Consider the following 17,937-nt stretch of genomic DNA (forward strand, 5'->3'; position numbering starts at 1 on the left):
TACTTGCAAGACAGAAACCACACTCACCTGTGCTAGAAACTCTGCAAAATACCACTTTGTTCTACATATCTGAAGCTCTGTGAGTTAAGTTTCCCTGTAAGAAAACCCAATTGCTGAACTTCAGATTTAAAAAAGCACAAGATCAATCATTACATTATACTACACACTGAGACCTATTTAAAATCGGACAGATGCCAGATTATAAAGTTATGCATTTGACTTACAAACTCTACATATGTGGCATGAACTGTTAAGAGGTAATATATTCCTTTGACAATACCTATAAAAATAAGTCTGAGCAACTGTATATATTATTTCTTAACATAACCAAAAAATATTCTAGTAGATAATGTTGCCAATACTTAAGAGGGGATAAGTTTCTAACCAATTTAAATATAACCTGAAATATTATTCTGTGTGAATTATTCTCTGGAAAAAAAAATTAGGCACTTAAAGAAGCTCAGTTTTTCAAGCCACTAGGCACCATTTAGTAAAAATAGCTGCCTACATTAAATAGTACCCTACTAGCCTGAGTTAATTTGTTCCGTTAACTCTCTAAGCCACATCCTAGAACTTTATGCATAAAAGTTTATTTAAATCTCAATGAATTATTATACTTAAAAATTTCCTTTAACATTTTAATTTAAAAAAAAGGCAGGAGGAATGAGGATAGTTCAGGCATTAACAGCAGTCTTCCTCATTTGTGGTTAAGAAAGGGTTTTGTACTTGTACTTCTATTTATAGGAAACGGAAGGTCGAATTCTCAAATCCACATTTTAATCACATCATACTACTTTACACATTACATAAAACAAAACCTACATTGAAAATTTAGTAAAACCTATTAAGATCTATAATATCCTTCTCTCTCTCTCATATCTACTTAATACAAACTAATGTTTTATCAGAGGCTAGAGTGCTCAGAATGTTTACTTAGATATATTAAAAGATCTGCCAAAATGTGGTAACAAGATAATAAATCATCAGTCTTATAAAAATAACTTTAAGAAAGAGGAGGAGAAGATATACTTTCTTCATTATTCTATCTTTCTTTTGGGATCCAATTTCAAATGAAAACTACATTGGATCACATCCTGATTAACCTAACAAAGGGTTAAGCTATGCTCTTAAAAAACATTGCTTTAATGACTACTTTAACCAAAGAGTAGTCTTTCTAGAGAGCTGTTAAGTAGGAAATCAGAGTATAACAACAATAAAAAAAGAAAAAGCCCCACACTCAGGAAAAGATGCCATCCTTAAAGAGACTAGAACAAAGAAACCAAAGTGCTTTGGCCGAAATTAGTATAAATAGACTTTATTGAAGTCAGTGCCTCTGTACTGAGACAGAAGATTGTGTCTACATAAGCACAAGTTGTAACATTTCACAACTTCTAAAAGGAATGTCAACAATTACAACGATCATGCATACCATGGTCGATAATCACATTTTAGAAGCATTTTCAACCATTTCTAAAGAAATGCTTATAACATTGTTATATATAGAACTACTTTCAATAACTGCAAAACATTGATCGACTTTTCCAGTATGAGCTACAGTGTCAACACAAAAGGGAGGCATAAATGTTTAATTTATGAAATCAGAATGGAATATTTACTGTAAAGAAAAATTAAAAAGCTTTCAAATAAAGGCCATTATTGAACCAACGTGAAGAGCACAACTTGAACTTTTGAGTTCATTCATCTTTTAAAGCTGTCCTCTGAATAACTTCAGTTCTAAGCATTGAATTCAGTACTGTGAATATTCCTTGGATTGAAGTTTGGCAATGATGCGGTCCAACTGTCTCTTTGCTTCACACTGTGGGAAATTGCTCATGTCATAATATTGAGGGGCAATTTTCACCAACCTGTCCAGAAGGGGGGGAAAAATTACCAAATTAACATTTAATTAAAGTAATGGAGTTGCTACCTGGAGAGGCATTATGCATTAATATACTGGTGAACAAAGGCAAGCCTTCAAATCCCAATCAATAATAATCTTACAAATACCTAATCCTTACAAACATCACTCTTATAAATGTGTCATTTTGGTAAGCTGCAAATTGTCTGAGGGTGGACATTTCATATATATTAAAAAAACAATATATATTCTTTTAAAAACCCTTCACAGCTTAAAAAAAAAACTCTTACCTTACTAAAAAAATATAAGGCCACTGATTTTTTTCCATTCTAGCATATTATTTTTACCTGCCTCTCCAACGTTACAGTAAAAATACAGGCTCTATACAAGAAATATCTTGATATTCAAATTCATTACAGCTTCTAATTTTCAATGTTTTAATAACAAAAACTATAACCCTATAATCCAAAGATTACATTTGACTGGAATCTTTTACAAAATTTTACCATACAATTTCTTCTCAACAAGTCATTTAAAGTAAAATGGCTGTGTCCTACACAATTTAAGTGTCAAAGTTAAAAATCAGTATAGGAGAGAAGCCTCACACTATACATCAAGTAACACCACCTAAAATAAGCTATGTCATGCTTTCAGTCCCATCATTCTTGGCTGACACTTCCCATTTTATGTTACAGAACAGACTTAGGCAAAAACCAAACAATCAGGTCTGACTATGTTTTGTAAAAGCTGATATGCTAAAATATAAACACTTGAATTTCTATGAGAGCTGTAATTTTTATGCTTGCACAGCTCTTAAAAGCACAGACATATAAATGATAAATAATTGAAAAGTAATTATGAATGGGACCGATAATATAAAAAGGCTGACTTTTGGAACAAGGGGATAATGACGATTTGAGTTAATCACAACAAGAAAATGGCTCCAAAAAAACTCATGGTGCTAGTCAACTCTAACCTTGTATTCTGCTTCAAATCTTGCCCATGACCATACCAACAATCCCACTGTTCTTTTGGCAAAAGAAACTAGGTGACAGGTCAACCACACTATCAGATTAACTTTCCCTATCTATACACTAGACTGTATACTTAGTTAAGAAAACCAACAAGTTCTCCTGTGAGTGAACAGAAGGACATATCTCTTGCAACAGATTCAGATTCCACAATGAGCAAAATGCTAACCAAACAAAAGGTGTGCTTACCACTCTGGCTTGATATCTGTACATGTTCGGATATAATTCTTTGTTGTAAGGACAAACTCATTATAAAGCACCCATTCAGGCTTGTGGTCAAGAACAGTAGAGGGATGCAACTGAACCACCTGGTTGTCTTTCACAGTTAGGTAATGCCCTGTTCGTTCTAAATGTGCCACCTGAAACCAAAATCATGTGAATTAATACAATGGTTCTAATGTGCCACTTACAAAAGTGACCTATATCATTAAGAACAGGTAGGCCTCCCTTTCAGCTTTTTATTCTATGGTTCCACATATTACTGCTTGAGAAAAGCAGGGCTCAGCAAACTACAGCCCACAGGCCAAATCCAAACCACTGCCTATTTTTAAGACCCATGAACGAAGAATGGTTTTCAAATTTTTAAATGGGGGTAGGGAGAATAATTCAAAGAATATTTCATGACACACATGAAATTCAAATTTTAATGTCCCCAAGGAAAGGTTTATTGGAACATGGCCACGCCTCTTCGTCCACAGTTGCTTTCATGCTACATTAGCAGACAGAGTTGAGTGGCTGCAGCAGGGAACCTTACAGCCCCATTTACCCTAATATTTCCTATCTAGTTCTTCTGGCCTTGGAAGATCCAGAGTGGGCTCTTTAGCTCCAGGCGTCAAATGTGGAGTAGATGAACAATTAGCAGAAGATTCATGTCTAAGGTAGAAAAATAAACAGAGCAAAAAAAAAAAGCAAGAGGCAGGTGGGCCACAGTGGCTCAGCAGACAGAGTTCTTACCTGCCCTGCCAGAGACTCAGGTTGGATTCCCGGTGCCTGCCCATGCAAAAAAAAAAAAAAAAAGGGCAAGGCAATCCACACAGGAAAGAGAATGGGGGAATGGGGGTGGTAGGTGGAAGGCTCTTTCCTGTATTTCTTCTTTCCAACCGAACACCTACTTTGGGGGCAGTCACATAATAATTAACAAGTACTGAAGCAGAAGATCTGCCTTCTCCAATTCTAAACCTGCGTCTGTAAAAAATGTGTGTGAATAAGAAAATGAACCCAATTTCATCCAGTAAATATTTATTAAGCACCTATTAGATGCCAAGTACTTTACTGCATGATCTGCTTCTTACAGAAATTTTTAATCTAAGGAGAAAATGTGGAAGCTATTAACACTTGAATGTCACTTTGCCAATCTTTCCTCAATAAAAACAATTTATGAACATACGTCAAAAAGAAGCTAACATCTACTTGTATATTTTAGTTTAGTCTTAATAAATATTAAGATTATCTTCTTAATAATCTTAAGATTAGTTCTTTCTGGGGAAAGAATTTTCATATCTAACTCTATTAAAGAAAAGAAGGTGCCACAATTAAGATTCTTACTGTTACATTAAATTTCAAATATGGACACAACTACCTCCCATTCTGTTCTGCTTTGATTCTGATTTTACAACTGGGACCCTATCTGTGGAGCTCATGCGGCTGCCACATCCCACTCTGATCTGCTTTGATTTTGATTTTAAAACTGGGTTCCTATCTCTGGAGCTCATGTGGCCTTACTCAAGAGACACAGCCAGAAGACAGAATAAATAAGCAAAAGATGGAAGAGAGAATTAAAATCAATCCTACTCAAAATAATGGACCACTTGTTTTCAGTTTTATTACTACACAACTTTCCTTGAGCTTTTCATGATTTCTCCATTTTAAAACCTTTAAAAATAAACGTTCAGACAAGTTTTACTTTCTATTTACCAGACAAGGTAAATATATAAGTAAAATACATAAATACATTTATAAAGTATATTTTTAAATTTATAAATATATTTATATATTTACCAGACAAGATTTACTTTGGTTCTTACAGCCTCCAAAATAGTGCAATTACACTAAAAATCTTTCAAATTATTACTTAACTGAGAAGACATTTCTGACTTTTGCAATATTCAAGGGTCTTAGATACAAATATCAATGATCAGTCTATAGCACTGTAAATGAATTCTAGCTATTTGAGTATTGAATTTTGGGGTACACATATTCTTGATAAAGAGGACAGTTAATTGTACGTGTGGATCCATTCAGACACTTGCCTCCTTTCAGTACTTTATGCTGATACATTTCCAACTAAGCTATATATTCAGAGACATCTTTTAATACATTTCTCAAAACTCAAGTGTTGAAATTGCTATATTACTCAAGAAATAGAAACTATTATACCTAAATACAACCACGAAATTCACTGGTACACAAACTCCATTAATAAATGGTAGTTCTTGTGATTTGGTGATGGAGTATTATTTAGCCACTAAACAGTTTATGAAGACCAGTGTCTTGGAGCAGCTAGAAGGAAAAACCTAAAATTGTGGAATTGTAACCCATACCAAACTCTGAAATCTGGACTGCAACCAACCATTATAGTGTGCTTTGAAATTTATTGCTTTTTTGTATGTACGTTATTTTTCACAATTAGAAAAAGTTTATGAAGAATGTTTAGGGGAAAATGTTTTTGAACAAGTTTGATAATATAATGCAATATAACAGAAACCATATTTACACACATAGAAGAAAGACTGAAAGAGAAAGTCAAATGTTACCATAGTGACAGGGGGCAGGGGCAGAGAGATTAACAATGAAATTGTTCTGTTTGATACTGTAATGACTGATATGTGGCATTATGCACTTGTAAAACCTCACAGAACTGTACAATACAAAGACTGAACCTTAATATAATCTGTGGGCTAAATTATTCATTAAATGATATATTGATATTTGGCAAAAAAAAAAAAAAAATGGTAGTTCTGAAACTGATTTCTACATAACTGGACTATTAACTTTGCCATTTGTTGCATTAATCTGTTCTGTTACTCATCAGACATAAAGTTTCTTAGTTTTTATTAGTTCATTTCAGAAACCTCAAATAACAGCATTTAGGATAATTCCACAGATGTCTTAAACTTGCTTTTGTATTTAAAGAGATTCAAAAAATTGATAGAGAAGGCAAACAATATCATGTAAACAGGTAATTATCGATTCCTGTATTATCTACATACCTGCATAAAATAACCAGTAACCAAAGCTTTTCTTATATTAATATAATAGTCCCTGCTTGTAAAGTCAGTACTTCGACGAGGCAAATTAAATCTGTCCATAATTCGTGATAGCTGCTGGCGTACATTGTCTGCGGACATCAGGGACCTGTAGTTAATGAAGTTGTCATAACACCACTGAACCGACTCATGATCTGCAAAGTTGAGGGAAAAAAAACAGGGGAGATCATGAATCATCCAAATAGATACAGTGCCTAATTAAAAAAGGAAAGAAGAGCAACCCAAATAATCCAAAAAGGGGATTTACCCAAATCATTTCCTTTAATGTATTGCATGGGTCAGGGTTAGCACTTTACCTAAAAATGTGCAGTATGTTTCAAAGTCAAAATAAACACTAAGATTCTTGACTATAGGATGCAAAAAGATCCAATGATTCTGAGTAAACCATGTTTAGTGAAGCAAGTTATTTTATCCATTAACATATTTTTTCAGGGACAATAAAGGTAATAAATAAAGTTACCAACTAAAAATGTATACACATTTCAGAAATAGTGTGGAATAGAGTAAGAAATGTGGATCTATAAATTAAAGAAATGTGGTAATTTATTAACACATCATTAATTATCCTGGCATTAACTAATTAATGCAGAAGTAGAACTAAAAGACGCACATCTCAAGTTACTGCCATTTAAAATAAAGAACTGAATATCCTCAGGAGAGAAAACAGAGAGGAAGTATGCTTAGGAGGTATTTTTGCTTATACTGATGCTCTGCAATATGTTGCAAAGCAATAAAAATTGTCCAAACTGAGAAATTAAAAAGGGACTTTAGAAAAGGGGTGTTAACTTGCAGACTCTAATCTTGGATGAGTTTTTTTTTTTTTGAGGTTAATTTTAAGAATTAATATTCACATTAAAGAATAACAAAATGGCAATTATAAGTTGTAAGATAAACAACTAATGTCTATGGTTCCACTGTAGTTCTAAATTTGTGAGAACAATTTGATAAACAGTGAAGAAAAAAATCTTGAACTGGGAACATTTTATTAAAATACAAATTTTGGCCATATATTTCTCACCAACAGAGTAAACCAGTATTAGATTTAAAGCCAAATATGAATTTTAGAGCAAACACTCTCACACAAGCACACAAAATAATATAATTCAAAGGTTTTTTCTGAAAAACGTTATCTGCACAGTGTTAAGATGACATTTTAACAACATGAATTTTTAACTTTATTATGCGATGATCCATTGTCTCTAATGAAATATAATACTCAACTGATATCTGAAACATGTGATACTTTTCAAATACTCCACTCGGGGTAAAGTAGATTGCTCCATTTGGTGCTGTCATTTTGTTTCCTTTGACCTTGTTTAAGACAAATGTATAGAGCAGAAGGCCACAAAACAGCCAACAGCTTATCACCCCTCTGGCAGTGAAAAGTGTTTATTAGAAGATTATGCATCTTTAACTCATTAAACTCCCTCTGACTGCTTGTCCTATTCAGAAAAGATAGGATACAGATGTCTACCATCTAATATTTTTATAGAAAGCTCCCAAATATCAAATATGTGCATTAATAATCACCATTTAGTAATTTTCTTGTGAAACCTTCAGTTTCTAACATAAAGTATTTTGCTAAATTTTTATTTAAAATTGAAACACAGCTCTACATCAATCCTAAATTTCATTTTCAAAGCACGATTAGGAAATCTAAATGTACTGCTGTATTATTTAGTTATCAAATGCTTAAGTGACATAAAGAATACAATCTCCTCATTTTAAGAGGATTAATTAAAATGTTTTATGAGAGTAACAGGGTAAAACAAAAACAAAAAAAATGCTATTCCTTCAGATATCCTTCTCAAGGCCATCTCCCCACTTACACCAGTTGTGTCTGATCGTCAGGTCACTCCAGTATCACCAAGGATGTTATTTGGCATTAGGAATACAAGTTTCTTGAATGGACCCACCCAACCAGGATAAAGCCTTTAACATTATGCACTACCAATTATCTTGGACTCAAGAGGGGGAAGAAAATGAATCAAATCAAATGAATCATGTGCTGGTTTACAGCTCTCGGTTTCTCAACCACCTTTTCTTCTGCCTCCCATATATGGCCCAGAGACCTAAGCAGAGAAGAGCTTTATCCTTTTCCTCCATTGACATGAATCAATTCTATTCAATTCATACTAGGTATCAATTCTATTCAATTCATACTAGGTTTGTATGCAAGAAAACAGATAAGAGGCATTTTAGCTGCTATGTTTTTTGTAACACAAATACTGGCACTCTTACATTCAGAGACAAAGACTATAGGCCCTATTTTAGAAGTGCAAATAGGACTTGCACGAGATAAAAATGAGTTACAAATAAAACATGAGGTACAAAATCTGAGTGTCAACTTTACTAATCAGAAAACTAGCTTCTCATTACCAAGTATCAAAAACTTAACAGAGAAACTCTGAAGGACACATTTTTGGCAAAGGGTGACCATATCTAACTTTGTCAGATCCTGTTCAATTATTTCAGTATTTTTTCTGTTGTCTTCTAATTTTATTTTTATAAATGGTGCATTTCAACATCAGCAGCTGGCCAGAACTTGATTATTTCATAATTTTCAAGTAACAGAACATTTTTCATGTCACTAAATACTCTCTGATTTAAAGCTAGAAGAGCAGTACTTCTCATCATGTAGCTATGGTATAATTCAAAGTACCATCATTCTACTGGTGGGCACTTAAGGTAATTTCCAGTTTTTTATCGCTATAAATACTTTGGGATGAAAATCTTCGAACACATCTACATCCAACAAATTCTTCAAAGATAACTTCCTAGATTATTTCTGGGTCTAAGGGTATAAAGTTGTTACTGTTCTTGGTAACATAAAATTTACTGCTCTTCATAAAGGTCAGGTCAATTTATATTTCTGCCTCGGGTGTAAAACCATTACTCTCACACAGCAACAGACTATTTTGCTTTGTGCATTTTATAGGTAAGAGAATGGTACCTCTCAATAATACCTTTCTTGGATTAATGGTAGAATTTAAATATTCCTCCGTGTTTACTGACTACTTATAGCCTGACTGAGAAATGATCATTCAATTTTGTTAAGAAATGATCATTCTTTTTATTAGTTTTAATATTTTCACAAGAGCTATTCACTAGTAAAAATAATAGACAGTAATGATTCTATAAAGGATACAAACTAGGAAAAAAACACAAAATATAAGAAAATAAAAAGCTAAGGCAGTAAAGCAAAATTTGTATATTAGTGGTAGAATTTTATGCAAATCTTTCATTTTTATTGTTCTGTATTTTCCAGATTTTCTATAATCAGTGTTTCCCCCCTCCAATTATAAAAGTAAATGACTGAAAAAGATTGGCAATTTCTATTTTAAATGCCACTCAGTTTTCTGGAAGTACCTTTGCGTTTCTAATATAAAGTTGTCATGCGTAATAAATAAAAGTGATATGAAAAAGCACCTTATACACTGCAAGTGACATTTAGAAAACATAGTGCCGTCAATCTAATTTACACTTACTTTGTTTAAAAGCGTGGTAGACATTCAGCAGTGTCAGATGATCTCCATCTATGTGGGCAAACCTCATCTTGGCCTCATCTGCGGCTTTCTTGGCCTCCGTGGGGCGAACAAAACACTGTGGGACTAAACAAGGTTGGTATGGGCCCAACACAAACGCCCATATCGATGAGTCACGCATTCACAGATAGAGGAACAAGGCCTAGCTAGGTCAGTTCACAGAGCATAGGGCAGGGCAGGATGGCCTCCAACTGCATCTTGGACTGTTTACTACCTTGATTTGGTACATCAACACCTAACCACATCTGTAAGACAAGAGGGTTTCAAAGCTACAGAGTACCTGATTATTTTCTACTAGATCTAAAAGTAGGCATCAAAACAACTATTCTGAAGGCCATCAAGATACTAGAAAGCTCAACTTATTTCAAAAACCAGTGCTGATAGCTCTACCAATAACCAGAATTATGGTGTCAATAGCCTTTTTTTAGTTAAATGTAATTTTTCAAAAGGCCACCCACTGAATCCACACTGAATGGCTGTCAAAGCTATGAGGCAGGACTTGCCCACTGCAAGGCTAAAACAACTTGCAACTATTCTACTGCCACAATTCTATTACAATTTTTTTCCTTAGTGCTATGGCTATTACCAACTGGTAGGTATCACTATTAGCACCGGTGAGCAAAAGCATGTGTGAACATAAAATATCAAGAAATCTTAGGTTCTGATGATAGCAGTAGTGGTGGGAGGTTAAACCGCCTTTGAATTAGTAAAATTCAAAAAGGCTGGGGATTTTCAGCCTAGTGTTCTAACATTTTCATAAAAAGATTAATAAAGTCCCAAGTTTAAATAGCTAGAATCAAACTCTCAATATAGTTAAATCCAGTACTTTTTAAATCCAATATTTAAAAAGTTGACAATCTGAAATAGTCATTATGTCAAGGGTCATCAAAATATGTAACTACAGTATTTGTTGAAAGCCTCAATATTAATCCACATAATACTTTAAGTTGTTACAAAGTATGCACTACATTTTTTGCAATACAACTTTCCTTATTAATTCACTTTAGCAATTCCATCTTCATAAAAGCAATATGAGAATAAAAATAAAAAAAACAGCTTGGGACTTTTCAACACATTTTTAAAGCTCTTAAAACCTTGTCGATGAAAAAAATAATCAAATTATCAATGCAGATAGAAGAAAATGGGAATAATTGACGAGATCAAATACAATATAAAATTACTCTTTCCCATACCATTTCCCCCTTTAATAGATGCCAAAGTAGCCAAAGAGACAACAAAATACGATCACATTAACTATTAAGTCTTGCTTAATATAAGCAAAGCAAGGTAATTCATAAAACACAAGAATTTCTCATAGCTATGAAAGTTGATATGAACTAGCCTAGCCACCAGAGTTAACTGTGGGAATGAATAAAAAGCACTCCCTAAGGTCCCTGACATGCACTATTTATAAGGACCTCAAAATTTCAGTAACTGTTTAAATGGAAAACAAAGCATTAGAGCCAAATGCTTTTTTTCCACCACTTCTTCCTCACTCTTCAACAAATTTCTTCCCACAAATGACTTGCTTAAAAACTGCATATAAATGTTCATACTCTTGATCTGAAGAAGACCACCAGAAAGCCCCACTTTTTTGCGTTAACTCCTACTACAAGTAAAATTGAGAGGTAGCTGGAAGAGTTCAACTGCACCACACTAACCAACTTTTTCAAGGGTTGTTTTTCTAAACTCTAACAACTCCAAGTATAGTATGTTTGAAAAGGTAATTTGAAGGCTAAAACCTGGGCAGATAACAAACAAATACACAAATAATCTGTTAACTTCTGTCCCAAAGCTTCTCTAAAAACAACTGGGAGAATCTAACAAAACAACACATAAGAAAGGCAGACAACAACCTACCACCACCTCCGCACATGAGACTACAATTTAATTAAAATGATTCGATACTGCCCTGCCCATCTGCTCTGAGTCTGATCAATCATAACTCTGCAAAAAAAACATTTTAGCTAGTTCTTAAATAAAAAGTTCACACCATTAGCAAATACCATATAGCTAAACTAAGCCATAATTTTTAAATTTAGAAAATTTTCAGTTTACCCTTTAATTCCATAGAAGATATTTGAATTGTTTGAGACATTAATTAAGAGCAATAAACCACTCTGCAATTGGAAGCCAGTTCTCTCCAATACTAAAGCAAATATGGTAGGAGTACTCTCATACTCAAGAACTCAAGATTAAAAAAAAAAATTATTAGCTACAAGGAACAGCATTCATTTGCTTGTTAATACAATTTCTTCTCTTTTTTTGGAAAATCTAATTTCCAAGTTACTATTCATTTGTAGATTAAGTTTTATTACTACTTAAAGACAGCACCATTTCTTTGGCTTAATGTTCCCATTTTCAAAATTAGCAATTTTATGTATTAGGTGTATTTCTCTTATCAAGTGTTTTCTGCCACTGTAAAAGAATACCATTATCAGATCAGATTCTGAGTCTAAAATTATACATCACTATTTCTATTTTTTTTTTTACTACCACTGGAATACATATTTATGCATTCAGAAAAGGCTCAATTTAAATATATAGCTTGGGTTTATCAGAGGCTCACTTATAAGTGCCAAGTACTAGAACAAAGTTCTTGTATTTTTAGTAATAAACCAAAATGATAGCACTCATGAAGCTACTAAAAAATAAAATTACAACTGGATTCCATCTTATTCTTTTCTTATTAAATTTTCATTTGCACTCAAGAGAGCCAATGTTTTTATTATGCTTTTGCACAAGGACTTATTTTTACTTTTGTAAATACTATGTCATTATGAAGCTATTTACAAGATATTTAGGAAAACAAAAGGAGTTCTTTGAAACCATCTATAAAATCTATCATACTAAATATTTAAAAAAAAAAAAACCACAACAAAAATGAAGTCCACCCAAACTTTGAAGAGTTGGGGTCTTTTTAGTTCCTTGCCCTCTATTACCTGACAACATAGCAGTAATAGATAGGACCTCATTAGAACAGTTGTAGTCACAACTTGCAATAACCATTTTAGCGAGCTGTGGATCCAGTGGAAACTCTGCCATCATTGATCCCAATTCAGTCAGATCCCCATCATCATTTAAAGCAGCCAAATAGTTCAAAAGTTCTAGGGCTCTCATCAGAGTTTCAGGAGCTATGGGGGGAAATGCAGTCTATTAGTCAAGCCACCTTTAACAAGCAAAAAAGTGACCAAGTACAAACTATTATAGGCAATCTCATTTTTCATATTACAGCAGACTGAACTCAGTGTCGTCAAAATCAATTATGGAAATCTTGCAAACAACGAATCACATAAAATGGCAAATTTTCCTGTAGTTAAAAATGTCTACTTCCCAAACTAAATAATTCATCAAAGTATTTATCAAACTTTTTTCCAAAGAAAAACTAGGAAATTTAATTCTCTAATTTCCATATCCAGATGATAATTCAATTAACCCAAATTCCAAGAATAACCTGGTTATTCTGAAGAAAGAAAAGAATATTTCCTCATGTAGCTGTCACCATTTTTTTAACTTTTTTTATTGTACAGTGTAACAACATATACACAAAGCAAAGAAATAAAAAACCAATAGCTTTCAAAGCACTCTTTAAAAAGTGGTTACACGATAGGGTAGGCCACGGTGGCTCAGCAGGCAGAGTTCTTGCCTGCGTGCCAGAGACCCGGGTTTGATTCCCAGTGCCTGCCCACGCGAAAAAGAAAGTGGTTAAAGGATAGATCCCAGACTGTGTTATGGGCTACGATAAGATCCTCTCATATTTTTCCTTCTAGCTGCTCCAGAATATAGGAGACTAGAGGGTTTAAATACTTTATCATCACAATCGACTTCTTCCCCCTTCTTTTTTTGCGAACAATAACATATATACAAAAAGGCTATAAATTTCCAAGCACAGCACCACAATTAGTTGTAGAACATATTTCAGACTTTGACACGGGTTACAATTTCACAATTTTAGGTTTTCACTTCTAGCTGCTCTAAAATACTGGAGACTAAAAGAGAGATCAATTTAATAATTCAGCATTCATATTCATTTCTTTTTTTTTTTTTTGACATGGGCAGGCACCAGGGAATCGAACCCGGGTCCTCTGACACTGCAGGCAATCATTTCTGCCTGCTGAGCCACCGTGGCCCGCCCCATATTCATTTCTTAAGTCCTATCTTCTTTGTATAATGCCACCATCACCTTTGTTCTTTCCATACCTCTCAATGGGGTTGTTTGGGCTATTGCAATTCTTAATTTTTGATATTGAAAGGGTCTGTCACTAATAGGGGGTAGGGAGATGGAACTATCTGATGTTCTGGAGAGGCTGGGCTAGGTTTCAGGACTCATCTGGACCAGGGACCCATCTGGAGGTTGTAGGTTTCTGGAAAGTTACTCTAGTGCCTGGAACCCGTGGTGGAATCTTATAAATTGCCCTAGGTGTTCTTTAGAATTGGCTGGAATGGTCCTCGTTGGGAGCTGGCAGGTTATAATAGGTAACAAGGTCTACTGAAGCTTGCATAAGAGCAACCTCCAGAGTAGCCTCTCAACTCTATTTGAACTCTCTCTGCCACTGATAATTTATTAATTACACTTCTTTTCCCCCATTTGGTCAGGATGGAATTGTTGATCCTACGGTGACAGGTCTGGTTACATCCCTGGGAGTCCTCTCCCACGTCATCAGGGAGACTTTCACCCCTGGACATCATGTCCCATGTAGGGGGGAGGGCAATGATTTCACTTGCAGAGTTGAGCTTAGAGAGACTGAGCATCTGAACAACAAGAGGTCCTCCAGAAGTAACTCTTAGGCATGCCTATAGGTAGGCTAAGCTTCTATATTACCTATATAAGCTTCACAAGAATAAGCCTCATGATCGAGGGCATGGCCTACTGATTTGGGTGTCCCTAAAGTTTGACATGTAAGTACCAGGGGATTCCCTGATGGCAAGGTTTAATAGTTCAATAGTCTTTCTCCCCTGTCACTATTTATTTTTAATGCTTGTATATTAGACTTAGTACAAGCACTTATCTCGATGTACACTAGAAGAAAATGGTAAAATGTATTTAATACATATATTGAATAAGATGTAGAGAAAGAGTAAAAGGTTTGGTTGAAAGGCCTTGTGCTGGTTTGAAAGGATGTATGTCCCCTAGAAAAGCCATGTTTTAATCAAAATCTCATTTCATAAAGGTAGAATAATTCCTATTCAATACTGCATGTTTGAAACTGTAATCAGATCACCTCCCTGGATGATGTGATTTAGTCAACAGTGGTTGTTAAACTAGATTAGGTGATGACATGTCTCCATCCATTTGGGTGGGTCTTGATTGGTGTATTGGAGTCCTATAAAAGAGGAAACACTTTGGAGAATGGGAGATTCAGATAAAGCAGAGAATGCTGCAACACCACAAAGCAGAGTCCACGAGCCAGCAACCTTTGGAGATGAAGAAGGAAAACACCTCCCAGGGATCTTCATCAAACAGGAAGCCAGGAGAGAAAGCTAGCAGATGATGCCGTGTTCGTCATGTGTTCACTATGTGCCCTTCCACCTGAAAGAGAAGCTCTGGCGGTGTTCTCCATGTGCCTTCTCACTTGAGAGAGAAACCCTGAAACTTCATCGGCCTTCTTGAACCAAGGTATCTTTCCCCAGATGGATGCCTTAGATTGAACATTTCTACAGCCTTGTTTTAATTGGGACATTTTCTCAGCCTGAGAACTGTAAACTAGCAACTCATTAAATTCCCCCTTTTAAAAGCCATTCCGTTTCTGGTATATTGCATTCCAGCAGCTAGCAAACAAAAGCAAGTCTTATTAAAAATATGCTTTGATAAAGTCATACCTGGTGGATCCATAAAATCAAAATGTACCAAATCATCAATACCAAGTTTCTTCAACTGTAACACAACTGATCCTAAATTAGAACGTAAAATCTCAGGATAGGTGTTGTCCTAGCAAAAAACAAAAATATTTGTTGTGTTAAACAAACATTCTTTAATCCTCTTGCTCTAGAAGATGAAATAATGCATCTGTTTCCTGCCTCCTTAACTATTTACTTTGGCATTATTTCTACACTGCTGTCTCAGAAGAGAAAAATATTTGTGGACTAGATGAGAGAGACCAGATATGAAAGTGAACTATCTTTACATCTTTACGGTGTTAGAATAAGATACAGTATCAAATGATCATATAAACCAAAGGAATTGTATTCTGGTAAATTAACAAGTTTATCTATTAAGTTACATAGTAATGCTCCCAAAGAATCCACAAAGTGCTATTGCTACTGTCCACCTCAATTTCAAACATAACAGAGTTATATTGGCAGATTATACCATAAATGTGACTCAGGTAAAAACCAAGGCACTTATGGTCCCAAAAGGTAACATGAAAGTAAATGAAGCAATTTTCTTCTGGTAACAAATTCAACGTAACCTTCCAAACATGCAGGAAAGCTTGGCAATACCCATTTACCTGCATTTCTGTTTTATAAGCTTTCTCTGTGTAAAGTCTGAAGCATTTCCCAGGTCTAGTACGACCAGCTCGACCAGCTCTCTGTTGAGCTGAAGCTTTACTGATAGCAGTCACCAAAAGGGACTCAACTCTGATTCGAGGATTGTATACCTATTCAAAGAGAAATAACATAAGAATCCTTTCTTCAGATATTTAGCAAAAAAAAAAAAACAAAAAAAACAAAAAAAAACAAAAAACCTGTGACCTGAAAGAAGTACCCAAAGCCCACAGCTAACTCAAAATAAAATAGTATTGATGACCAGCATAAATAAATAATACTGCCACAATAACAGAGAATTTACCATCCTTATACCTATATTTTTCAGGCATTCTGGCTCGATCATTATGAAGGACTCAAACTAACATGGAAAGACTCTTATCTAACACACAGATGGCACACACACATCATTGTCACTCTTTCTAATTTCAGATAATCTGAGTTCTACCAGTTTTACCTCACTTTTTATATACTGGATAGCGCTGAAGGATTTTGCCTGAAAACAGAAAATCTGCCCATTTCTACACTTGATGTTCACCTGTAATTTCAGAGTTCACATCAAGAAATATATTCTGAAATCAGTCCATAAGACTGCAAATATAGGCTTTAAGTTTAAAAGGAAAGTTTTCCATTAAAAACAAAAAAGGTTTTATGTACAACTAATTCTCCCAATTATACCTGTAAAATGTAATCAACTTATCCAAAAAATCTTTGTAAAATAAGAGTAAATACTGAGTAGAAACTTCAATTTGGTAAAGGGGCTTGTTATTTTGCACTGAACAACTAAAGGAACAGAGAAACTTTTTTCAAATAGTGTGCCAGACACAATCCATAACTTTCACACTATAAACTCTAATGTTGGATAAATCTGAAGGAATGGTAATACTGTATTCTTTATTACTAGCCCCATATTCTTTAAACAAGCAAAGTAGCCAGAACATCCACCATCACTACATTGAAAAGAAACCAAAACAAGCATTAAAAAAAATTAAATTCAAAAAAGCCCAAGGTTCAACATGAAGCACAGGCTTAATTTCTGAAAACTAGGACACAAAGGATTCCTGTGAGGCCTTTAATGATGAAACAAAAGAAAATAGAAAAAAAATTCCACAATGTAAATTTTAGCCATTAAATGAGTAGGTAGAAGCACTATTAAGTTAACACTAATTTATAAAGACTCCAACTACAGCACTAAAATTGTGCTTGTCATTTAATATAAATAGTAGTGGTATATCTGATACCTTTTGTTTTGCAAACCCAGGATCTATCACAAACACCACACCATCTATTGTCAATGATGTCTCTGCAATGTTAGTGGATACAACTACCTGTTGAAAAATAAACAATATAAATTATATTCCACTTCAAGTAAACTGATACTAACATTCACCAACAAATTTCAAGCCAGTAAATAAACTAGATATAGCATTCGATCTTCAACAACCAATATTGTAAAAAAAAAAAAAAAAAAAAAAAAGCCACTGCTTCAACCACAATATGTGAACAGCAATGTTTTCATTATTCAATAAAAGGGTAGCATTAAAAGAAAAATATTGATGAAGCAATAAAGCATGCACTCAAGAATGTCTCCCCAACAGAAAATGTGTTAATATCCAAATGTTGTATAACAGGTATGTAATCTCAGAAGAGATGGCATTGGCATATTACTACATACAAAGCAACTGCTAAGAAGCTTTTGTATTTACATACTAACATGATGTAGGTTTTACTATCTTTAAGTGTTTTAGGAA

At 34.3% G+C, this 17,937-nt stretch overlaps 1 protein-coding gene across 1 annotated transcript in view; it reads right to left on the reverse strand.

The window, feature by feature from the left end:
* Positions 1 to 1,299: 1,299 nt before the first annotated feature.
* Positions 1,300 to 17,937, reverse strand: part of DHX15 (DEAH-box helicase 15) — a 62,346-nt gene continuing 45,708 nt past the window's right edge. Inside the window, exons 7-14 of the mRNA XM_077136513.1 lie at positions 17,428 to 17,514; positions 16,150 to 16,299; positions 15,521 to 15,629; positions 12,643 to 12,834; positions 9,644 to 9,766; positions 6,099 to 6,289; positions 3,079 to 3,248; positions 1,300 to 1,865 (exon numbers count right to left, since the gene is read on the reverse strand). Coding sequence (XP_076992628.1) covers positions 1,748 to 1,865; positions 3,079 to 3,248; positions 6,099 to 6,289; positions 9,644 to 9,766; positions 12,643 to 12,834; positions 15,521 to 15,629; positions 16,150 to 16,299; positions 17,428 to 17,514 — 1,140 coding nt within the window. The 3' untranslated portion in view covers positions 1,300 to 1,747. The remainder of the gene's footprint in view (positions 1,866 to 3,078; positions 3,249 to 6,098; positions 6,290 to 9,643; positions 9,767 to 12,642; positions 12,835 to 15,520; positions 15,630 to 16,149; positions 16,300 to 17,427; positions 17,515 to 17,937) is intronic.

Source organism: Tamandua tetradactyla, chromosome 19 (genome assembly GCF_023851605.1).
Source record: "Tamandua tetradactyla isolate mTamTet1 chromosome 19, mTamTet1.pri, whole genome shotgun sequence".
In the NCBI taxonomy this organism is placed as follows: domain Eukaryota; kingdom Metazoa; phylum Chordata; class Mammalia; order Pilosa; family Myrmecophagidae; genus Tamandua; species Tamandua tetradactyla.